The following is a 25,416-nucleotide window of genomic DNA, read 5'->3' as shown; positions in this document are numbered from 1 at the left end:
TCTCTAAATTTCAGGGAAGGTGTGACCATATGCCTTCATTCTCCCAGTCTAGAAAGTGCCACCTGCCAACAGGTGAAGCTCAAGTGATATCTATTAAAGGGAAGTAGGAGGTTAGTGTTGGAGAGGGTACAATCTAAGAGTGACACTGGACTATCAAATTTTGTGTGACTTTGGAAAAGTCATTTCCTTCCTCTGAAATGAAGTTTCCTCATCTGTAAAATGATTAGCACTTCGCATAGCACTTCACATATATAGCACTTTGTAAGTGCTCATGGATTTGGTTGGGCTTGAACTTATCTGTAAGAAGATTGATTGAGCTAGGTGGTTTCTCCAGATACAGAACTTCCAGAATCTTTTCTGAAGGTAACACAGAATAGACAAGGCACTGGGCAGAGTGGAATCCCAATCCAAATGGATAAGCAAGAGATGGCTTGACCGATGTGATGAAAGAGGGTCTTTCTGAGCCTCCTCCCTCTATGGTGTGTGTGTGTGTGTGTGTGTGTTGTGTGTGTGTGTGTGTGTGTGTGGTGTGTTTTGCGGGGACGGTGCCGACTGGAAGACCAGGCAGGCATTCTCCCCTTTGCTTGCCTGCCTCAGGGTCCTTTTTGTTTTTCGTAGTCTCTACCTGTGCAGTTCTCTCCGTCTGTGATGCCTCCCTCTCCTGGCCACAGACTCTCCTTCTCTCTCTGCCTCCCTGCCCCAGGGTGACCCGCGGCCTGGAGTTCGGGCTTTTGGTGTATGAGGGGGAAGGGCTTGCGCTGGGGAGTCAGGGAAGGGGAGGTGAGAGAAACCCTTAGTCAGCCGGGGAAGGGTTAAGAAGTAAAAAACTGCAAACCCAGGAAAGTAAAAAAGAAAAGAGGTGGGGGGGAGGAAGAGGGAAGGGGAAGGGTCGGGGGGAGGATCTCTCCCTCTCGCAGCAATAAATCGGCTTAGAGGACGATAGCAGAACAGCCCAGAAAGGATTAAAGAAAAGTCTATATAATACGGGGGGGGGAGAAAAGGGGGAAGGGAGAAGGGGGAAGGGGGAAGGGGCGAGGGAAGAGGGGAGAGAGAGAGACAGAGAGAAAGAGACAGAGAGAGAGGAAGGGGGCGGAGGGAGGGATGGAGCTAGCGAGTGAGTGAGAGAGAAAGGGGGAGGGGGCGCTCGCTCTCGCTCTCGCTCTCTCTGGGAGTGAAGAGAGCGCGATTTCGCTCCCAAACTCCGAGCTGCTGGTCTGGACTCTGCTGCGGGCTTCGCAGTAGCTAGAGAGCCAGCCCGAGCCCCGGACTACGGGCGCACACTGGGGCTGCGCTCCAGCTCCCTCTCTCTTCCGCCGGCAGGGCTGAGCAGAGCCGAGCCCCAGCGAGCCGAGGCTAGACTAGCCGAGCCAGGTGTCGCTGCTCCGCCTCCCCTCCCGTTTTCAGCCAAGCCTCCCGGGGTCCGCTCCCTCCTGCGGCGGCGGCGGCGGCAGCTGCAGGCACAGGGCCGGGGAGGGGTGGGCAGAGAGGGCAGGATGGGGGAGCCCCGGCGGCGCCCGGCGGCGCCCGCCCTGCCCGCGTCCCTCGGCGCTTCGGCGGCCGGCAGCGGGCGGCGGGAGAACGCCTGAGCCGGATGGAGCGGGGCGCCTCGGCCGCCGCCGCCACCGCCTCCTCCTCGTCCTCGTCCTCTTCCTCCTCGTCCTCCTCCTCCTTCTCCTCGTTCTCCTCCCCTGGGCCACCATGCGAGCCATGAACTGCCCGCGTGTCTGCCTTCTGCTCGCTGAGCTCCTGGACCTGGCTCTGGGTGAGTTGCGGGCGCCTTCCCGGCCCGGGGGCTGCTGCGGCTGCAGCCGCCACAGAGCGCGCGGGATGGCGGGGCAGAGCTAGGGATTGCTCCGGGCGCCGGGGTGTCTGGGGAGGGGCGCGGTGTGTGCTTGTGTTAGTGTGTATGTGTGTGTGCGCGCGCGCGCTCACGGGCTCTTGTGTGTCAGTGTTTGCGCTTGTGTGTGTGTGTGTGTGTGTCCGCTTGCCGGGGCATGTGTCTGGATTTGGATGGGTCTCGACCTAGGGATGGGAACGTAGGGATTCAGGAGCGAGGGTGTGTGTGTGTGTGTGTGTGTGTGTGTGTGTGTGTGTGTGTGTGTATGTGTGTGTGTGTGTGTTTAGGTGAGTATACATGTGAGTCAGTGTCTATTTTCGTGTATGTGTCTGCGTGGCTACTCTGTGGGGTTATTCTGGAGCTGTATGATAACGTGTATATCTGGATGTTCCAGAGTTTATATACTGGGTGTGTGTGTGTGTGTGAATCAGTATGATTGGGGTTCTATTTGAATATGAGTGGAGATTGTTGGGCTGTTTCGGGGGTGCATTGGGAGGTGAGTGTCTGAATCTTGGCTTCGGGGTTATGTATATTGGGGGATAGTGTGTGTGTGTGTGTGTGTGTGTGTGTGTGTGTGTGTGTGTGTTTGTGTGTGTGTCTCGGGGGACTGCCAGTGTGTATTCAGAAGAATGAGGGATGGGTGCATCCGGGCGTGTAGGAGTGTGTGCGTTTGGAAGGGGGTGTGTGAGGGTGTGCTCTCTTGTACCGTGTTGCGTGTTGTGGCAGAGGGTGTATGTAAAACGCGTTATGTGTCGGTGTCCCCTCTGGGAGGACTTGTTGGGGCTCCCCACTGAGCCGGCAGATTCGACCGGGGCTTGTCTTCTCTCCTGAGCTCGATCAACGTCTCTGGCTCTGGCTGGGTCCCGGCGTGGCTGCTCGTTTCGTAGAGTCCAGGGCTCTTTCCTGCCTGTCTGCCTGCCTGCCGCGGATCGCAGGCACTTGGAGTGCCGCTGCCCGGTAGCCCCAAAGGCTTCTGAGCTCGCTCCGATCTTCTCTCGTCCTGGCTCTACCCCTAATCGCTCGAGGGTCCTGAAAGGGCCTCTGGGCAGAATAGGGAAACTCGAAGCCGGGAGAGTGGACTGATGGGTCTGTCTGGGGATGGGGGTAGGGGTATGAAATGGTCGTTCTGGAACTCCCTGGGCAGCCTCCGCCGCTGCTGCCACGGCTGCCAACTTTCAGTGCCCAGAGGCCAGCTGCGGCTGGAGCGGAGATTGGGCGGGGGCGATGGGGGAGGGAAGAGGAGAGGCTTGCACGGGAAAGTAGCTGTAGAGAGGAGGGTGGTACCCCCATTCCTGTCTTCTTCGGGGGGTGGGGGGAGTGCAGTTGCACAACAGTGGCAGGCTAGCGTCTGATGATTGCCAGTTAAGGAAGAGGTTCGATTACCCACCTTCTCCCGCCTCCCCCCTGCAGCCTCTCTGGAGGTGCAGGGACCTTAAGCCCTCAATACTTTACCTTCCCTCTAAGCCAAAGACTGGGAGAATTTTTAAAGTGGCTTAAAAGTCCTCCCCCACCCTATTTAGTAAGGTGGGGAAGGCCCTTCCCACTTAGTCCGATGGCCTGTGAAGGGGGAGAGAATAAACGGTCATAGGGAAAGGTGGCTTTGGGAGCGACAGGGAGGACCTAAGAATTAAGCCTGTGGGCAGCTGCCCAAGGCATCAGAGCTTTCAACTGCGAAGGGGGTTTGGGGGAAAACGAGGGGAGATGGGGCCACCTTGCCCCATATAACAGAAGTGAAGCTGAGGAGGTTGATTTGGGACGGAGGAAGAGGTAGCTTGTGGTAACGGAGCTCGTAAAGAAATTTGGCTGGAAAAACCTTAATCCATCAGGAATCGCCCCCCTCACCCCCCACCCCTTATCTAAAGGGACTGCCTCAGTTCCCTGACGATGTGGGCTCCGCAGCAGCGTCCCATTCACAGTTCCAAGCTCCTCCCTCCTTTCCCTTTCCCTCTCTCGTGTGGGCTGGTGTGATTTGTAAGGGGGCGGGGATGGAGAGGCTCAGACTAGGGGAACATTGAGGCTCCTGCTAGGATCGCACCCTCTTCTAATCCCCACAGGCTGAGGGCTGGGAGATGGGAGAGGCAGAATTGGGATCAGGAAACTTTGAGCTGAATCCTTTGCTCTCTTGCTCATTCCTTTGAGTGAGTCGGGAGGCCAGCGGGAATCACCTGCCTCCTCTTCCATTAGCACCTGAGGCTATCTGGCTGGCACATTTGTTTTGTTTGTTTTAGGTGGGGAGGGGAGTCCTCTTCCTCTTGCAGTCTTGCTGTTGGGGTAGGACAGGAGAGATGACCAGCTGCGGCTGACTGGGTTTCCTAACCTGCCAGATGTAGGTACTCACTGTACCAGAGGAGGGCACTCTTTCTAGATACAACTGGATTCTGTAGAGCTTGTTTGGGTTGGCAGTCTGGGGAGGCACCTGTTCATTGAGAGGGGTGGCCCCTAGGTAGTGATGCTTGCCTAACTGAGACCTGGATGATGCCTGAGTTGTGCATTCCAGCAGACTGCAGTTTCCTCTGATGTGGAATGAGGAGTGAGTCCGATTTGGCTGAGTATACGGGGAGCAACAGATTACTGCTCTACATGCTGCCGGCCACATGATCACTTCAGTTTGACTACGGAAGAGACAAAGATCCCCACAGTGGCATGCCTTTGGGATTTGCCCGGGAAGAAGCCCAATTCCCCTGGTGAAGACATGGCCTTTGTCTCAGGAAAATCCCTCTCCCTGCCTTCCTTCACCAGCTCCAGGAGCCCACAGATAGGTGTGGATCTTGGATTGTGGCTGAACAAATTCATTTCTACAAGGAATCCCAGCTTCCCTTTCAGCTTTGTCAGATATCAGAATAGAGTGGGGTGTCTCTGAGTAGCCCACATATGACCCTATGGATGGGGGTGGATGTGGTGATTGGTACCTGCCCTTGGGACAGGGCTGCTGGGTGCATCCCAGGAGAGGAAAGCTAAAATATGAGAGCGAAAGACATTGTCTCCTGCCCTGATTAGAGGGGGAGGGGGAAGAGGGATTGGTGGTGGTGAGATAGTAACTGAGGATAGACAAATAAGGGGGAACACTCCTACCAAGCTTTCCTCCTTCAGGGTGTCAGTGGGTCCCTAGGGGGAGGCAAAGGGGAGCTGGTTTCTCTCCCCAACACCCTCTTCTTCCTGCTCAGCTTAGTTGGGGCAAAGTCAGTTGCAAAGCTAAGACTTTGGGGTGTGTATGCTGGGAGCTTTATTTATTTATTTATTCCTCCAAGCAGATGGGTTCTGGGAGAAGGGGAGGAGAGACTGTACACAGAGGGCAGGAACTGGAATGTACCCCAGGGGCCACCTCTCTGTGGCTTGTGATATGAGGAGATGCCACCTGCCACCCTCCAGCCCTCTCTCCCCCATCACATAGATCTCTACCATCTTTCCTTTCATCATGAACATTCTGCCTGCTCTCACAGCCATAAATATTTTTTCCTTACAATCCCCACCATCACCAAAGCATTTGAGTGAGTTTTCCTATGAGATTCTCCCTTTCCTATACCGCGAAAGATTATACAACTGGAAAGGACCTTAGAGATCATTAATTCAGTCCTACCTCCATTTTATACTGAGACTGGGAAATGACCCAAGGTCACAAAAAGCCCAGTGGCATAGTTGCAGAGTCAGAACTAGAACCCAGATCCTGGCATCTTCTGCATTACAAAAGGTCTTGATTGATGTTCCCTGAGATTTTGTAATGACAAAGGCTCACACTTCCTTGTCTCCAACAAATCACAACTGCTAAGTGTTCAGTTCCAGTAAGGGTTCTTCCCTAGGTCTAAGCTACTTGCCCTTTCTTTAACTCACCATCCTTACACACACACATCCCCATTTGTAGGATCTGACTCCAATGGTGGATACAGATGATGAGCCTGGCAAGGAATGGTAGTTATAATCTCTCATTGACATAGTACTTAGCTGCTTTCCAAAACTCTTTCCACATCTGATCTCATTTGACCCACAAAAGGCCCCCTTTGAGATAGGCTGGGCGAGGTACTGATGTTTCTATTGTACAGACATAGAAACAGGTCCAAAGATGAGATGATGACCCAATGGCAGTCACACAGCTAATCTGATGGAGGAGCTCAGGTCTTGACTTCTAGGCCTACGTCTTTTCCACCATGTCAAAGAACATGTCCACACAGTCCAAAGTAAAGTGGAGACTTGTTCATACTCTGATCACAGGAATTAGAGCTAGAAGACACTTACTAGTCTGACTCCTTCATTTTTGAGATGAAGAAACTGAAACTTCAAAGCTAAGTAATTTGTTCAAGGTCACACCAATAGTTAATGGTATAGCTGGGATTCCAGATCCCTGATTCTAATCCAGCTCTGTCTCCCTGCAGACAGCAAGCCCAGGTAATTTTCTGCATCTCCACGCCACCTCCCCCAATACACACCCCACTTCACCTTAAGTATTTCAATCACAGCACTTAGGTGAGGAAGAAAATGATAATCGGAGTTGATTTCATTCACATCCCTAGCCCTTGGTGATAGAGATTTGGCAATTAGCCAGTTCTACCACAAATCCTTTTTGGAAGCAGGAAGGTTGCATAGGTAAATAAAAGATTTGGATTGGATCCACATATTCAATCTAATTCAACAAATATTTATTAAGTGCCTGCTATGTACTAGGCAGTGAAAATAAAAAGACAAAAATGAAACAATCCTTGTCTTCAAGAAGCTTGCATTCTAACAGAGGGATACAACATGCAAGATGTACATAAGTCACAGTTTAAAGCTGGAAGGCACCTTAGAAATCTAGGGATTCTTACATTGTGGTCCAGGGACCCCTGATTTCAGAGGTTCTTTTAATTTGGATGGCAAAAAAGTTACATTTGAATCTTTGCCAACCTCTGAACAAAACTTAGCATTTGCTTCGATTACAGAATTAGGCAATAGATCATTTATCATTCTGAGAAGGTGTCCATATTCTTCAGTTGTCCCATCCCTTCATTTTATAGATGAGGAAACTGAGGCCCATAGAAATTGAGTGACTTACCCAATGTCACACAGGAAGTGAGTGACAGAGTTGAGATTTAAATCCAAACCCTGTGATTCCAGACCAACACTTTTCCACACCCACTACACCATGCTGCCTCTATGAGTATAAGAAGAGATAAGGAATAAAAGTCAGAAGGGGAAGCTTAGACAAAGTGCTCTAGGGATATCTGAGGTGGGAGAGAAAACAAATCCTTTCAGGTATCCAAGCAGGCTTCATGGAAGAGGTGGTACCTGTAGTCTTCAAGCAGCGGCTTGTTGGCCAACTTGTCATTGGGGTTCCTTTTTTGGCTTTGGGTTAGAATAGACAGCCTCCTCAGTCTCTTCCAACTCTGAAATTTCATTATTCTATGATTCTGGATAATTCAGTCCCCTGAACTTGCATTGGCACTTAAGTATTCCAATTTGATCATCTATAGAAATCCATTTAGCAGGATAATTATCAAATCTGCATGGCCCTTGGTTGGCCTATGTGAATAGCCAGCTTTCAGCACTTCTACTCACTAGATATTGAAAATGTATAGATAAGGGTGTGTGTGTGTGTGTGTGTGTGTGTGTGTGTGTGTGTGTGTGTGTGTGTAGGAGAGTGGAATAAGATAGTCTTATAAAGGGTAGAGAAGGGTGGGATGAGGGAGGATGGTACAGTGGGGGAAGTTTTGTCTTCTAGAGAAGGGTCCAAAATAGAGATATTGCGTGATCTTTCTATCTGGAGACCTTCCCAGGTAGAGCTGAGCTCATCACTGGATTTGGCCCCATGCCAGGCATTGTGAAGCATATCAAGATGGATAAAACACAATCTTGTCCTCAAGTCTAGCATTTAGCAAACACCTGCTATGTACCAAGCACATGGAACATTGATGAGGCTGGTTGATGGGGGGGTGCTATGTAGGCTAGTGGCAAGAGGTTTCTTGTGGATGTTTAGGAAGCATGGTCCAGGTCACCCATCCAGTGAGGGAATTGAACCAGATGACCTAAGGCCTCCCAGCTCTAGATCTGTGATCTTATGGTGGTCCTTATTTATTGCTTTCCTCCAAGCAGCCCTCTGATATAGACAATACAAGCATATGGTCCAATTCACCTAGCATTTATTAAGTACCTACTGTGAGCCTGGCACTGTATTAGACACTGGGGATGCAAAAACAAAAATGGCCCCTACCCTCAAGGAACTTACACTCTACTCTGTTAGAGTTACCAACGTGGAAGCTGAGAATTTCAGAAGTCAACTAGTTTGTCCAGGTTGACATGTGTTGTAAATAGCAGGGCCAGAGTTTGAACACAGATCTTTGGAGAACAGTCCAGGTCTAGCACTCTTTCCATACTTGCTCTCACCCAAAGCCCTGAGTGCCTGACCTTCTACATCTCATCATGGAGATGAAGCTTATCTGGTCGTGGAGACAGAGCAAAAATTAACAAGAAAGAAACCTGGACTTGTAGGATCCTAGACCCAGAGCTAGGGGAGGGACCATCTAATCCAATCCTTTCATTTCACAGGGGAGAAAACGGAAGCCCAGGGAAGTTCAGTCTTGTTCCAAGTCAATTCAGGCAATGCACGTCAGGACCTGGATCTTCTTCCCCTCTTTGGGCCTTGGACTTTCTCTCTTGATCTCTGGCCATATTGGTTTCAGTTTCTGTCTGATTTGGGTTCCTCCGTATCTCTTGTGCTTCCTGTTTCTCTTGGCTAATGCTTCTCTGTATCTCTGACTCCAACCTCTGTGTACATAATCACGGGAAGAGCCGGAAAGGGCCTTAGAGACCATCTACTCCTGACTTCTCATTTTACAGAAAAGGAAACTGAGGCTCCAAGAGGGAAAGTGAATTCAGTGGCAGAACTCAAACTCAAACCAATGTCTTCTGAGTCTTCAGTTCAGTGCTCTTTCCACTACACGACATAATTGGTGCTTATTTGTTTCATCCAGTGAGCTAAAAGTGGACAATATGTTTGGAAATTGTCCAAGCATTGGCTGACAGTGACTGCCATCAGCCACTAAGTCCTGATGGAAAGCCTTGAGGTGTGAATGTTGATTCTGAAAACACTTCATCCTGTTGGGTTTTTTTTTTCCAAGGGAACTCCATCTTAAAGACAAATGCCGCTTTAGGAAGTGATGTCATGTGTTCCCACGATGCTGACATTTATAGTTATAGACACAAAGTCCCCACTGAAGCAGGGATGTGTGGGCTGCTGGTTTCCTCCTCTGTTGCCTTTTTAAAAAATGGCTTTTTCCCCCTCCCTTAGAATGACAGCCATCTCCCCATGCGTTCCTCCCACTCTTCCCCTACATGAATTCTGTACTCCAGACAACGGAGTCTGTTCATCCTCCTGGGATGAACTGCCCAGAGGCAATCAATCAGTCAGTCAACGAAGGAACACTTATGGAGTAAAGTCTAATGGAAGAGGCCTAGACTAAGTAGGAGGATTCTGTTCTCAGCTCTGCCACTAACTAGCCATGTGACCTTAGGCAAGTCATTCCCCCTCTTGAGGCTTCAAAATCTTCATCTATAAAATGAGAGAATTAGATGGTAGATAACATCTAAAATACCATCCAGCTCTGATAGGCTATGTTCTAAGGCCCCTCATAGATCTGATATTCTATGCTCTAAGATTTCTCCCCATCTCTGACATTGTGTTCTAAGGCCTCTCCCAGGTACAAAAGTTAAAATCCTCCTATGTGCAGAACACTGTATTAGGTAAAGGAAGGATACAAAGTTTAAACAAGACCATGGGTCTTGCCCTCAAGGAGCATGTAGTCTAGATAGCGGAGAAAGGACATAGTATACAATGCCTTGTATCTTATGTTTTCTTTTTTTGTATATTAATAGTAACAACTTTCAAGTTCAGGGGAAGGAGAGGTGAGCAGGTTCAGATTGGAGAACCAGGGGGATATTCATTCAAAAAGGCGTTGTCTGTATCCTTGTGGGTTCGGCCTTTGCTGCGGTGCCTAGACTTACCCTCTGCTTCCACCCACTTGCTCTTCTTTTCCTTGGCTCCTAGAACTGAGACATCTGGCTGCAGATAACACTCTCTGTGTTCTTCTCCCCCAACAGTTTTCCAACCCACCCCTTTTTGGCAGCTCTGGGGAACAAGAGAGACATGAAGGGTGTGAACGAAGTTCCTCACAAACCCATGGTCATGTTCTCCTTCAACGCACCCTGGCTTTGCCTAAGCTCAGAACTGAGGAGATGGGGCCAGGCCTGGTTTTCTTGGCTGTGATCAGTGACCTCTGGAAGCCCTCTCTAAGCTGAAGGATTTGCCTTCCATCCAGCTCTCCATGCTGGTGCTCTTGCTCGCCCAACCTCCAGCCTTCTAACAGACCAGCCAGTTGGTTGGCATCCCAGCTAGTGTCTTGGCACTGGAACCCATGGTGGGATATGCCAGGATAGTGGATCTGCCTCTCAGTTTCTTCTGGATGAAGGGTGTGACTGACCCTTGAGCTGTCTGGGCCTGCTAGAAAACTAGGGAACGATGTCTAGGGGCTACACCCCTTGCGCTCTCTCTCCTCCTAGGAACCGATCAATCAATAAACATTTATTAAGCCTTTACCATATGCCAGGAATTGTGCTAAGCACTAGGGATACAAAAAGATGCAAAAGACATTTTCTTTTTGCCCTCAAGGAGCTTACAATCTAATGAAAAGAACAAAACACAGATTCAGTCCACCACCATACCACCTCACATCCACCCCGGGATGGGCCCTACTTCCCTATGGGAGCATGTTGACCTGGCAGATAACAGCCCATACAATTCTAGTGTACACTGTTGCTATTGATGAGCCTTGATTTTTGTTTTTAAAATTTAGTGGTTCATGTGGTCATTTTATATGTGTAAGCTGTCTTTCTGGCATCACTATACATGGTCCCCCAAAGGGACTTAGAGATAAACACACACACACACACACACACACAGATATAGATATATAGATATATATATACATATATATATATATACACACACACACACAAACATGCATACACACGTGTGACTTAGAAATACACACATATATACATATACACATACACACACATATGTGCGTATCTATGTGCATGTGTGTGTGTGTGTCTATATGGATCTGTATAGGTATGTGTATCTACATATGTATCTATATGTGTCTATATATGTATATGTGTATTATGTGTGTATACACATATATACATACACATGCTTTTCTAGCTGCCTGGTTGCTTGGTGAGGAAACCCTGATGGTTTGGAAATTTATAAGGAGGTGACTTCACACACCCCAAGGGCCATACCTTGGGTTGGAAAGAAAAGTCTTATTAGACCTAAGCCATTTCTTCCTTTCCAGCTATGAACTCATGCTTGCTCGGAGAACTCCAGACTCTGTCTGCTGACTGGCCAAGTTACCTTCCTTGGTTCAACCCACAGTGAGTTAGAAGCCATAGTTATGGTCCTAGGCCCTTGTTAGGATCATGTCACAGCCTAAAACTTACAGTGCTTTCCCAAGCTAATACTGAAAATACCTGGGAAATCCTGAAGGTGCTGGCAGACCTCAGGCAAGTCACTTAATGGCTCACAGCCTCAGTTTCCTCATCTGTCAAATGGGGATAATAAATAACACCTATTTAACAATAGGATTGTTAGGAAGATATAGCATCTATCTAATAATGGAGCTGTTATGAGAATAAAATGAGATAACATATGTATAGTGCTTTGCAAACCTTAATGAGAACTATTATTATTAAGGCACTTTAAAAATCTTAAAGCACTATATAATTATTAGCTATTACATTTACCATGTAATATTATACAATTTCTCCCTATCTATGCCCAAGATCAGTACTCTACTTTAAGCTGCTAGAGGAAAGTATTTATTTTATCCAAACTTTGCAAAGTTCTTTAAAAAAATTATCTCATTTGATCCTCAACAGTCCAGTGAAGTAGGTGCTATTGGCATCCCCATTTCACAGATGAGGAAAGGTTACACAGCTACAAAGCAGGATCTGAACTAAGTTCTTCCTGACTCTAAGTTGAGCATTCTATCCATTGGGCCACCCACTCCCTAGCCTTCTCTGTGCTATCTCATTGATTATGAATGAATGAGTGAATGAATGAATGGGCATTTATTAGGCACTTATTATGTGCCAGAACTGTGCTACATTTAGGGAATACAAATAAAAATGTGGAGCTAGTCCCTGGCCTCAAGAAGTTTACATTCTAATAGTGACACAGCACAATAGGAGATGAATATTTTGGGTTGGAAAGTTCCATAGTTTGGTCTAAACACCCGATATCTCAGGGCTCCATACAACTCTCCAAGGTTCTAAATTATGGGTGGCTCATTATAGATGGGCATTGAAGGAAAGTTTTTGCACCTAGAATTCCTGGAATAGAGAAAACCACAGGTTCTCACCCACCCACCCACTCCACCAAAAGCGCTTTCTGGGGGATACTGAGACAAAAAAAAAAAAAAGAAACAGCCCCTGTCCTCAGGGAGCCTACATTCTACTGGGGAGGGGATAAAGCATGTATATAGGTAAGGTAACATAAAGAGTAATACTAGATAATTTCAGATCCTAGTCACAACTTAAACCTGGGTGGTGATGGGCAGATGGGACATCAGGAAAGTCACCAGAGCTGGCCTTTGAAGAACACTGAGAATTCTGAGAGGTAGAAGTACCTAGCCCTACCTTCCTTGTCAGGTTTCTTTCTATAATCAGGATAATTCAAGTTAATTTAGTCAACAATTATTTACTGAGCATCTACTGGGATCCTGTGCTAGTTGCTTCCAGCTCTGACACTAAACATACTGTGCTCTTTGGGCTCTCCCAAATCTGCCGTTCTATGTTCTAAGGGCCCTCCCAGCTCTGACATCCTGTGTTCTAAGGGCCCTCCCAGCTCTTGACATTCTATGTCATGTCCACCAGTATGACTTCTAAAAATGACTAGGAGAATTTCTTTTGTGCCTCAACTTCTGGAATGAGGGCTGAGCCCCGAAGGATCAATGATGAAAGGCCTTTTTACTATTCATAAGCAGTGCTGCGCCCTTTCACCAGACAGCCTGGCTCCTCTTTCCTTTCCCCTTACTCCCAATCCTGCCCTTTCATACCAGCCTCATGCATGCTCCCCAGAGGGCTGGGTGGGCTTGCTCCAATTGTTGGACGCTTGGCAAAGGAAGCTCTTGGACAGGCCAGCTGGGTCCCAGCCAGTCCTTCATGGGTTTGGGTATCCCTCTGGTGTTCCAGAAACAGTCAAGTCAACAAGTCTTGTCCAACTGCCTATTCTTCGTTGAGTCCTTACACAGGCACCCTGGGTGTGTCTGAGGGAAGGGGAGAAAGCCAGTAGCAAAATATGAGACATCTGTTCTTGCCTTCAATGAGCTTATAGTCTAGTAGGGGACAATAGTCATCTCAATTCACATTTCCAAAGTAGTGATAAGGAAGCTGTGACAGTAGCCTTTTCTAGCCTTCTTTCCTCATAATAGCCCTACAGAGTGTATAACAATGTTAACAAATGTTTCTTGAGAAAATATTGTGTCAGGTGTAGAGAGAGATACAATGTTTAAACAAGACAGGAAACCTGTCCTCAAAGGAATCATGGTGTGGCAGAAGGATCGTTGAACTTGGGAGTCTGGAGACCTGGGCTTGAGTCCTCTTTCTTACTAGCCGTGTGATCCTGGCAAATTACTTCACCTGGAAGAGCAGCTAGGTGGCGCAGTGGGTAGAGCACCAGCCCTGGAGTCAGGAGGACCTGAGTTCAAATCCAGTCTCAGACCAGACATTTGACACAGACACTTACTAGCTGTGTGACCCTGGGCAAGTCACTTAATCCCAGTTGCCTCCCCCCAAAAAAAAAGAATTAAAGATGGTCAGTGGAGAGGCACATGGTGGGTATGATCAGGCTGCAAGCAAAGGTCAAGGGGGAAACTTGAAAGAAGAACATCGATGGAAGATGATGTCAAGGAAGCATCTCATAAGAGGAGAAAATGGGCTGGTCATATGTCAAGGGCAAAGGATGGCCCACAGATAGCCAGAGAGCTCCACTGGAACCCCGGAGGAAGAAGGAGAAAATGAGGAAGATTTCTGGGACATCCAATTTCTGGGAGAGCATGGGCTAGAGGCCCACCAAGTGGGCAGGCCACAGATAGATTGAAATCTGCATTATGGGAGGTAACTTCCAAATCAATGCAATCGCAAAGCCATCTGAGTATTAAATGTCATTTGTTTTTATATCAGGTTCATTTCCAAAAATCTTCTCTCTTCTTCTCCAGACTCGGGAACCATCCCTTTATAATCAAGAATTTTTTAAAAGGAAAAAAAAAAGCAATTCAGTACAACTAACCATCAGTACATCAACTAAGCCTGAAATTATATGCAGTGTTCCACACCCACAGTCTCCAATGTCTGCAAAGAAGGGAAGGAGTTGCATTTCGCTACTTTTCTTTTGGGGCCAAGCTTGGCCATTAGAGTTCCATAGGATTTGGCTTTGAGTTCCTTTTCTTCCACTTGCCACCTTGGGATCATCATATAGATCATTTTCTTTGTTCTTCCTACTTCTATACAGTTGTGGTACTTCATAGTATTGCACAGTTCAGCAGAGCAAGCCCCATTATTCCCATTTTCCAGCAGAAGAAATTGAGGCTTAGAGGGATTAAGTGATTGCCCAGTTGAATGTTGACCACCCTGGGCAAAGGCCCAGTTGCCCTGCTCTAGTTCCACCACTGAAAAGTGGAAAGGGGGACCCTACCTCTCTGCCTGGTGGGTATGGGATGGATACCAAGTGTGGGAGAACCAGGGGGCACCCAGGAGGGAGCGTCTGTCAGGGGGCTCTGCCCCTGCTTTCTCCTGGAGAGACTCCCAACCTCATAAATCACCCGAGCTGGGAGCAAGAGTCACTGAGGAAGGAAGCAGCTGAGCCGTTGGTGTTTTTGTTTGCCTGCCAAACTGCTCCTCTTGCCCTTTTGTTTCCAATGCTGCAGAGCAGCTAGCTTGCCCGCCTGCCCGCCACTCTGATGGGGTTGTTTTTAACTAATCACTGATGCTTCCATTATCTCCCCGGCATGATCTCTTCCTCCCTTTTCTTGGTGCCTTCCGAAAATAAACCATCAATCACAGGCTGAAGTTGCAGTTTTTGACTGGGGGGCTGGTTTGTGGCTTCATAGTCTTGAAGGTGGGGGCAAGGGCAAGGGGGTGAGACTGACCTTGAGGAATGGATAGCATTCAGGGAAGGCTGCCTGGCAGTGACACCAGACAACAAAGCTGGGACAGGACAGATGGCACCTGCCCCTGTGTTTGTGCTACCTGGCCCTGGCTCTGATTTTGGCTAGCCACACAATAACTCCAAACTGAGTATCCAGTTCTCAGGGAAAAAAAAACCAATAGGTGATGGGATTCTCATTGTCACCTAGCACTTCATATGGTATGTATGGGGGAGTACTGAGCAGAGAATCAGATATATCACCAAAGCCTCTTTGTGGGTCTTTGTTTGCTTGAGAGAAATGGGACCTAGTGAATTTGGGACCTGGTATGATGGGCAGAGAGAAGTTAAGGGTGACCTTCTGGTGTGATTCCCCCAGGAAAAGGAGTGATATGAGACCAAACCAGAAAGAGGCAGAGGAATTACTATACTGAAGGGTAGGTCAGGATCTATGTGGAAGGGAGCGAGAAAAGCAGGCAGAGGGTAGACTTGGGCTCCAGTTTCCAAAGTAATGGTAAATGGAAGTCTTGACTGAGGGCAAATGTCAAGGGTGACCATTGGGACCATTGGCTCACCCAACAATTAAATCTATCAGTCAATTGCACAGCGATCACCGTCAGTTCAGTATTTCTCTTGCTCCATTACTTTGGCAGTAGTGGAAAGAAGACTAGCCTGAGGGTCCAGGGCCCTGAATTCTAGTCTTCTCTTTGCCAGCAATTACTTGTAAGACCTTACTTAGGAAAGGAATTTTCTTTTTGAGGTCTTCATTTCCTCAGATGTCAGACTGAGAGGTAGACTGGAGAGGTCTCTCCCAGCTCTGACTTCCTGTGTTCTAAGGGCCCTCCCAGCTCTGACATTCTCTGTTCTAAGGTTTGTCCCAGCTCTGACATCCAGTGTTCTAAGGGCCCTCTCAGCTCTGACATTCTCTGTTCTAAGGTTTGTCCCAGCTCTGACATCCAGTGTTCTAAGGTTTGTCCCAGCTCTGACATCCTGTGTTCTAAGGGCCCTCCCAGCTCTGACATCCTGTGTTCTAAGGGTCCTCCCAGCTCTGACATTCTGAGGCCCTTCTTGGTGCTAACACGCTCGATTCTAGATCCCTCTCAGCTCTTTGTTCTAGGTCCCGTGGGTTCTTCTATTCTCGGTTCTAGGTCCCTCCCAGCTCCGACATCCTGTGTTCTAACGGCCCTCTCAGCTCTGACATTCTCTGTTCTAAGGTTTGTCCCAGCTCTGACATCCTCTGTTCTAAGGGCCCTCCCAGCTCTGACATCCTGTGTTCTAAGATTCTTCTGAGTTCTGACATTCTGTGTTTTGAGGGCCTTTCCAGTTCCAACATTCCACAAATCTTTGAGTAGCCAGTTTGCAATAGTGATAGTAGTTGAGATCTATGTATAAATTTTAAAGTTTATAGAACACTTTACATATATTATCTCGTTTCATCCCCGTGAAGATCATGTGAAGTGGGGACTACTGCTATTGCTATTTCCATTTTGCAGATAAAGAAACTGAGGCCTAGAGAGATGGAGTGACTTGCTCAGAATTACACACCCAATATATGACTGAGGTGGGATTTGAACCCAGACTTGTTCCTGCCACACTTACACTGTTTCTCCCATCTGTAGATTTTACTAGATACCTGCCTGTCCCTATAACATTTGCTTTATGTTACTTCTGCCCTGAATCAAACTGAATGGGTCAAGAAAGAAAGGCTTGGGGCAGCTAGGTGGTGCAGTGGATGGAGCACTGGCCCTGGATTCAGGAGGACCTGAGTTTAAATCAGGCCTCAGACACATAACACTTACCAGCTGTGTGACCCTGGGCAAGTCACTTAACCCCATTGCCTAACCAAAAACAAAACAAACAAACAAAACAAAAGAAAGAAAGGGTTGTCTCCTTTAGATAAGAGATGGGAAGAAGTGCTTTGGTTTCCCCCTCCCCATTTGGCCAGGGAAGGGTTGCGATGGCAAACAGATGATTTCTTCCTCCTCAAAGCTGTGGTATGGGAGGTCTTTCTGCATTTTTTTAAGCCCTAATTTTGACCTTGTTAAAATCTGATGTTTAGTAAATCCCATATAAGTAAACCCTGAAATAGAAGGGGGTGTGTGTGGTAGGGGAGTGGAGGCTGCAGTTATGACATTGATGGTCACATCACAAAGGACTGTCTTTTTTCCCCTTTGTCCAAGAGCTCCTTTGGCTCACTGAAGCATTTGCCCCAGTTTCTAAACTACAGAATCACAAAATCTCAAGATTTAAAGGAATTTCCAAGCCCATGTAGTCTTATCTGTACCTGGGCAGAAATCCCCTTGTGACAACATTCTGGACAAAGCATCATCTAGATCCCACTTCAAGACCCTCTACAACTTCCTCAGGCCACCCATTCTACTCTGAGACATCTGTCATTCATTATAGATTTGTAGATAGTGCTGGAAGGTTCTGTAGAAGAAACACAATCCAACATCATTTTTACAAATGGGAGAACCGAGGGTCTAGAAGGTTGAGATGGGCAGTTAGGTAGTAATTAGAGTGTTGGACTTGGAGTCAGGAAGTCTATTAGCTATGTGACCCTGGTCAGGTTAACTCCCTCTATGCCTCAGTTTCTTCATCTGTAAAATAGGGATAATAATAGCACTTACTTTCCAAGGTTGTTTTGAGGATAAAATGAGATAATATTTGCAAAGTATTTTGTAAACCTTAAAGCCTTATATAAATGCTATGTTTTATTAAGTAACTTATCTAAGATCATATAGGGAATAATTAGCCAAGCTTGGATTTGAACCCAGTTCCTCAGACTTCAATCCTAAATCCTTATATCTAGCTTTCTGCAGATTCCACTTCTTTCTATTAGTTATGCTCCCTGGGGCCAAGAAAGACAAGATTAATTCCTCTTCCATGTAACAGCTACCTTATCTCCCCCATCCCCATCTCCAAACCTATCTTCTCTTGTGTAAGTTAATAATAATGTATTTTCTATAATGCTTATAATTTACAAAGGGCTTCACATATTTATTCTTCAAACAAACCTGTGGGATAGTTGTTATGAATAGTCTCATTTTTATAACTGGAAAAAGTATGGTTCAGCAATTTACTGATGGGGGAGGGGGGAGTCACACAGCTAGTAGATATCAAGGGTAGGATTTGAACCCTGGTCTTCCTGACTCTAAGGTCAACACTCCATCCACTATGCCACGCTGACTTAGTTAAATATTTCTACTTCCTTCATCATGCTATATGAGAAAGATTCTGAAGTTAAAAGATCTGAGTTCAAAGCCCAATTCTGACAGCTTACTCCCTAGGTAACCTTGAACATGTGACTTATTTCCCTGGATCCCAGTTTCATCATTTAAATGATAGGGTTGGACTAGATGACCTCTGGGATCCTTTCTACTTCTAGCTTTATGACCTTATTAACCCATCACTGAACAGCATGGGTTCCAGTCTTGTCACAACACCAATATCTTGGTCACTTTCTTCCAGATGGACTCCAGATTGTCAATGTCCTTTCTAAAATATGGCACCGCATACTGAATCCAGGTTGCTCTAGCAAGATTCCTCCTACTCCATTCTGCAAGTAATTTAATACAAGTCAAGTCAATCCACATTTATTAAATGTGGCAGGCATGTTCTCAACACATAAATACAAGCAAAAAGATGATCCCTACCCTAAAGGTGCTTATATTTTTATAGGGAAAGAAGACATAATAGGGAGCTGAAAAGAAGTTGGGAGGAGGTACATGAGAGCATGGTGGCAAAGTCTGGAGAATGAAAGGTGTCTGTTCTGGGCTCTTCCTCAAAATGGAGGCTCCAGGAGGCACTCACCCATGGGAGAAGGGGGCTGTGGTGGGAGAGGGAGCAGACAGGAGGTGTCAAAGTCCAGAGAGTGTAATTCAGCAGGCAGCTCTATTATGGGACTGCCCTGTGCCAAGCACTTTTCTAGGCACTAAGGATTCAAAGATTGAAAAAAACTCAAGGATCTTACAGTCTAGGAGGAGAAAGAGTGGGGCATGACAAATCATACACTGATAAGTAAATATAAACTATATGAAATAAATTGGAAGGAAGAATTCTTAGAGGTGTGGGAATCAGGAATGGCCATGTGTAGGCATTAGAACTTGAGATGATCTTTGAGGGGAATTAAACAATCCCACAATCAAAGTTGAGGAGTGTGGACATTCTAGGCCTAGGAAACAGTCTGTACATTGGTATGGAAGTGGGAAATTCAATCTATGGACAAGGAATAGCAAGTAGACAAGTTTGGCTGAAAATCATAGTGTGTAAGGGGCAGTAGATTTCAGAAAAACCTGGACTTTTGTGAACTGATGCTGAGTGAAGTGAGCAGAACCAGAACATTGTACACAGTAACAGCAACATTATGCTACAACCAACTTTGTTAGATTTAGCTCTTCTGAGCAATGCAATGATCTTAGACAATTCCAAAAGACTCATGCTATCCACATCCAGAGAGAGAACTATGGAGTCTGAATGCAGATTGAAGCATACTATTTTCTCTTTTTTTCCTTTCTTTCTCATTGTTTCTCCCTTTTTTTCTGATTCTTCTTTCACAACATGACTAATAAGTTTAATATGATCATAAATGTATAGCCTATATCAGATTACATGCTGTCTTGGAAAAGAGAGGGAGGGAAATTTAAAACTCAAAATCTTATAAAAGTGAATGCTGAAAACTAAAAACAAATAATTATATTTTTAAAAAGTAAAAAAAAAAAAGAAATTTGCCTGGAAGGATACATTGGAGGCAAATTTTAAAGAACAGTGGAAAGAGTGGTTTTGAATTTTGAGGGTTTGGTTTCACATCCAATATTTTTCACTTGCTGTCTGTATGATCTTAGGCAAGGCCCACCTCTATGAGCCTCAGTATCTCCATACGCCAATGGAGAGAGTTCAACTTGACTTCTAAGGTCTAAACTCTAGATCAGTGGTCTTGTGGTCTTAAATGGCAGGTAATGGAGTTGGTATTTTATCCAAAAGGCAATGGGGAGTCACTGAAACTTCCTGAGCAGGGTTTCTGCTTATGCTATACCTCTCCTAATGGAATTGAGTCAGTTACAACTCTTGTACCCTCACCCCATGATCATCCCCCAAGGCTGAAAGTGTTAATGCAGCTTTCACAGCTGCCTCCTTCGTCAGGGGGAGGAACTTAGGGTCCCAGAATACCCACCTTCTGAATAAAGATGTTTGATGTGGTGGGATCCATCAGGACAGTCTCTACACTACTTGTGGTTCCCTGAGTTGTCTGTGGTGATATTTCTCATTACCCCTTATGGCCCATCTTTCAGCCTGTTTTCCGTCTACCTGACTGTTCAAATTGACTTTGATGAGGACTAATTTCACCGGTTTGAGTTTTCTGCGACTCTTCTGCCTCTGACACTTTGCTGAAGCTTCCATGACAAATATCACCAGCAATCTCTTCATCCATTCATTCTTAAAAGCTTTCCAGGCATGATTTGGTCCTTCTTGCACAATGCCTCCCCAGCCCTCACTCCCAAGCCTATCGACCCGATCTTTCCACCACAGCGTCTGAGTGTTCTTACTTCTTTCATCCTCTTGACTTGGGCCAATTTCAGCTCTTAGCATTGGGCCAGTTATTGTGTGGCTCTCTAGGCTGGGCATCAACTACCAGGATCACTTTACTTTATGAAAGGTTGGTAACCTATCTGTAATGTCTCTTGAATAAGCACCTTGGGATTTCAGGGCTTGTGGCCTCATGCAGAATCAGAGACTCAGAGAATGTTAGAGCAGGAGGGGATGTAGATGGCCAGAGTTTGGAGGGGCCTTAGAATATAAATTTTTAGAACTTTAAGGGACAGAGCTGAGATGATAGAAGGCTAGAGCTGAATGGGTACAATGGAAAGAGGCTTAGATTTGGAGTCAGGAGACATGGGTTTGAATTGTGGTTTTGCTACACCTCTACTTGTGTGAGTAGGGCAAGTCACTTAACTTCCCCAGGGTCTCTTTCCTTGTCATTAAAATTAAGAGATTGGATTAGATGACCTCTATGGGCCCCTCCAGCTTTAAATCCTATAACTTTAGAACATGGATTATTAGGAGTGGAAGGGACATAAGAACACAGGATGTCATAGCTGGGAAGGGCTTTAGAACATGCAATGTCAGATCTGGAAGGGCCTCAGAACACAAAATGTCAGAACTGGGGGGGCTCTTACAACACAGAATATCAGAGCTAGATGGGGCCTTAGAACACAGAATGTCAGTTCTGGAAAACAAAAAAACTTTTTACATGAGGAATCATGGAAACTTTCTCAGAGAAAAGTCATAGGATCACAGAATTCTGTTTCTTCATTTTGCAAATGAAGAAACTGAGGCCCAGAGAGTTTAAGTCACTCCTCCAAGGTCATACAAGTACTAAGTGGCAGAACCAAGATTTGAACTCAATTCTTCAGAATCCAAATCCAGGCTTCTTTGCACTTAGCCATACTGCCCTGAGATCTTAGAATATAGAATGTCAGACCTGGAAGGGCTCTAAGAACCCAGGACCCCATTTGTAAAATGAGGGGGGGTGGGTTTTAATTGACTGTAAAGAAAAGCTTTCAAATTTTGGTGTGTGACTGACTGAAAACTACTCAACGCACTCACTGAGCATGCAGCCCTAGACCACAGGGCCATGGTTAACATTCCCTCTGGGTACATGGGAAGATTTTCCCACTGATGCTTCCAATATTGGGTTGATGCACTAACATTTAGTCACAGCTGACTTCAGAACCCAAAACTCAATTCCTCTTACATTTATGGAGCTCCTACTGTATGCAAGAACTTACACTCTACCAAAGGGGAGAGGAAATTCACACACAAGTATATACAATACAATGTGGAGTATCATTGGGACTTCAGGAAAACATGAGATGGGGGAAGACATTTTCGGTTGGGACAATGGTGGTGAGAGGCATCAGGGAAGACTTTCTGCTGCCTCAGCTGAGCACTGAATAAAAAGCATTTCATCAGGCAGTGATATAGAGGGGAAAAGTTTCAGGCATGGAGCATCATACCCTGTGCAAAAAACAAAGACCTTCTTGGGCCAACCTTAGCATCCAGGTAGGCTGAAGAGATGTGAGAACAAGATCTGGGGACTGATATCCACTCAGGTGACCACTAAGGGTCCTTCCAATCTCTGACTATATGCTGCCCTGCCTTATTTCAATCTTTATAGCTCAAATTCCACCTGGTTCAGGAGGCCTTTCTCAGTCCCCACCCCAGCTGTTCATACCTTTTTTTTTGAGACTACTTTCCTTCTTCTCTGTATCAAATTTGTTTGTAATATAACTATTTCCATATTATCTTCTCTCATTAGATTGTGAACTCCTCGAGGGCAGGGCCATTATGGCTGCTCTCTGTGTCTCCTGTGCTTAGCCTAATGCCTGGCACAGAATGAGACACACTTAATAAAATGCTTGTTGGCTGACTAAGTGAAACCTCTCAGTGGGCCATGTTTCTATTGCAGGGGTCAAATCACCCCTCATGCAAACTCTGGGCAGTGAGCAGGCCCTAGAGAGGCACATGGCTGCCTGGGTAGACATGGTATTGCTTCTCCATTGAGGCATGTGGGTCAGCTGTCAGAACAACCCCTGTGTGTTCTCTTTATGGAGCCCTGGATCCTTGAGCTGGGAAACATAGTGCTCTGGAATAGCCCATTCACAACTTTACTCAGAGACTATCAGAACTAGAAGGGACCTTCCAGTTAGAAGCATCATGGGAACATGGAATCTCAGAATTGCAGGAAATCATAGCATTTAGAACTGAAAGGGGACTTGGAAATAATCTGACTCAACCCGTTCATTTTTCTTTTTTAAATTTCTTATCATTATTGTTATTATTGTGCTTTATAGAGACAGCTAGGTGGCATAATGGACAGTGTGCTGGGTCTGGAGTCAGGAAATCCAAATCCTAAATTCAAATCCAGCCTCAGACACTTAGCTGTGTGACCCCTGGCAAGTCACTTTACCCTGTTTGCCTCAGTTTCCTCATCTGTAAAATGATCTAGAGAAGGAAATGGCAAACCATTCCAGGATCTCTGCCAAAAAAACCCCAAAACCCAAATGGGATCATGAAGAGTCGGACATGGCTAAAACCACTGACCAACACCATGCTGTGTGGTGAGTGATAACAGTAATGATGATGGTGATAAAGGGAGAGATTGGGTCAGATTACTTCTGAGGCCCTTTCCAGCTCTAAATTCTATGATCTCTTGCAACTCTGAGATATAGTATTTCTATAATTCCTCTAACTAATCCCTTCCAGTTCTAGTGGATTTGAACTCAAGGAGACTTGGGTTCCAGTCCTGCCCCAGCTACTTGATAATTGTTTTAACCCGGGTGAGTCCTTTGACCTCACTGTGCCTCAGTTTCTCAAGAGAGGACATTGGGATGGGCTAGGGAGGGTACCCACATGGCAGCAGGGTTGATGGTAACTTATCAATATTGAATAGACCTTGGTGTTCTGGTAGATGGCTGGATGGGAGATGAAACATGGCGTGAGGCTACCCACGTAGAGTGAGTTGAGGTGAATTTTTCCTCACCCACCAGTGGTGGGAAGCTTTTCTTTACATGAAGCATTGTACCCCAGCACATAGCACAGTGCCTGGCACATAGTAAACACTTCATAAATGTTTCTTAACTGATGGACTGACTGACAAATTTACCCTCTCTTTTATAAATAGGGAAACTGAGGTCCCCAGAAGGGAAATGACTTACTAAGTAGTTTTTGGTGGAACCTAGGACAGAGGTCTCCTAGCTCCCAGATCAGGACTTATTTCTCTCCTCTTTCCTCTAACACTAGAATTTTCCCCAAAATGAGACCGCTAGTCTCAGCCTAATGCCTTAGTGATTTACAAGCCCCATGTATAGATTCCACAAAATGCATGTATGTGTGGGGGATTGGGGGGAGGGAGTCCTGTTTTGTCTTGTTCTTTATATCAGCCTGACAGTAAGGTGATAGTGGAGTACCAACGCCCTGGAGCCCTCGGCTACAACCGTACCTGAACACTGTAGCTCGTGAGACAAGACTGACTTCTCCATATTGTAATTAATTGCTATTTGAAAGGCAGCTGGGTGGCACAGTGAATAGAATATTGGACTTAGACTCAAGAAGACCTGAGTTTAAATCTCACCTCAAATAGTGGTTGTATAACCCCAGATGAAGAAACTGAGGCAAACTCATTTTACAGAAACTGAGGCAGAGGTTAAGCCTTAACCTCTGTTTGCCTCAGTTTCCTCATCTGTAAAATGAGGATAATCACCTACCTCATTGTTGTGAGAATCAAATGAGATAAGATATATAAAAGATTGCTTTGCAAACTTTAAATCATAATGTAAATGCTAGCTGCAATTATTATCCTTCACCTCTGTGCCTCAGTTTCCTCACCTATTAAATGGGAACAATGATAATTAGAATATAATTCCTGGAACAGCTACTTCATAGGGTTGTTTTGAAGCTCAGGCACACCTAATATATGTAAAATATATATAATGATATATGTAAAACATTCTGAAAATTTTAAGGCACTATTTAAATGCCTGACAGGCAGTGTGGTTTAAAAATAGGAAATTGGCCCTAGAGCCAGGAAGACCTAGATCCATCTCCCCATTGGTGGGGGGATTCAGAAAGTCACAATTGCTCAGGGCTCTAGACAGCTCTCTAAGAGAAGATGCCAGCCTGATTTGATAGAGCAAGCTTCCTCATCTGCATATTTCCATTGGGCTAGAACCAAAGACCATATTTTATATAACTTTGAAGAGTATGCATCTGAATGCATGGAGCACTTCTGGCCATTTGTTACTGGCATTATTTGGGACCTAGCTATAAATGTGAAGTCACAGGTCAAGGCCCATGTCTCTATAAATGTTAAGCACCCTGATTCTATTATTTTTCGAGTACTCAGCCCAGTGTGGATGGTGGATGCCTATAAGCTTGGCTTTGCTCATGCCTTCAGTGTTATGCTGTGTCCCCAGTGGGTCTTGGTAAGGATTGCCAATAGATCTCTGTTATCCAGGATTCCACCATACTCTGCTGAATTCTGTGGTGGATGCAGGCCTAGGTAACCCTTCTTCTCCCAGGGATCTATGGCTGGTGGCATCCTCCTCCTCATGCAGGCAGGGAGGAAAGGTTGGAGAAATGGAGCAGGACCAGAAAGGGACAGAAAACAGAATTCAATTCTAGTGAATCTTTGGGAGAGGATTCTGGGAGAGCTTATGAACCACAGGGTTTCAGCATTGGAAGGGAGATGGATGAGAATCCATTCTGTCCAACCTCCCCCCTCACTTAGTAAAGGAAAAAACAGAGCTCTGGAGATGGGACATGACTTTCCCAAGTCTTAGGACTGAGGTTGAGCTACCCTGGTTTCCATCAAAATTCATTTCAAGGACCATTATTCTGCATGAAGCTTTTA

The 25,416-nt window shown here is 46.0% G+C and overlaps 1 protein-coding gene across 1 annotated transcript in view; it reads left to right on the top strand.

The window, feature by feature from the left end:
- The first annotated feature begins 1,137 nt into the window (after positions 1-1,137).
- Positions 1,138-25,416, top strand: part of IGSF21 (immunoglobin superfamily member 21) — a 402,137-nt gene continuing 377,858 nt past the window's right edge. The window contains exon 1 of the mRNA XM_020973236.2: positions 1,138-1,762. Within this exon, the coding sequence (XP_020828895.1) occupies positions 1,699-1,762 (64 nt within the window). The 5' untranslated portion in view covers positions 1,138-1,698. The remainder of the gene's footprint in view (positions 1,763-25,416) is intronic.

This window comes from Phascolarctos cinereus, unplaced genomic scaffold, assembly GCF_003287225.1.
Source record: "Phascolarctos cinereus isolate Bilbo 61053 unplaced genomic scaffold, phaCin_HiC Scaffold_726;HRSCAF=1367, whole genome shotgun sequence".
Classification (NCBI taxonomy): domain Eukaryota; kingdom Metazoa; phylum Chordata; class Mammalia; order Diprotodontia; family Phascolarctidae; genus Phascolarctos; species Phascolarctos cinereus.
Note: the sequence above shows the minus strand (reverse complement) of the source record. Positions and strands in the feature narration are given on the sequence as shown.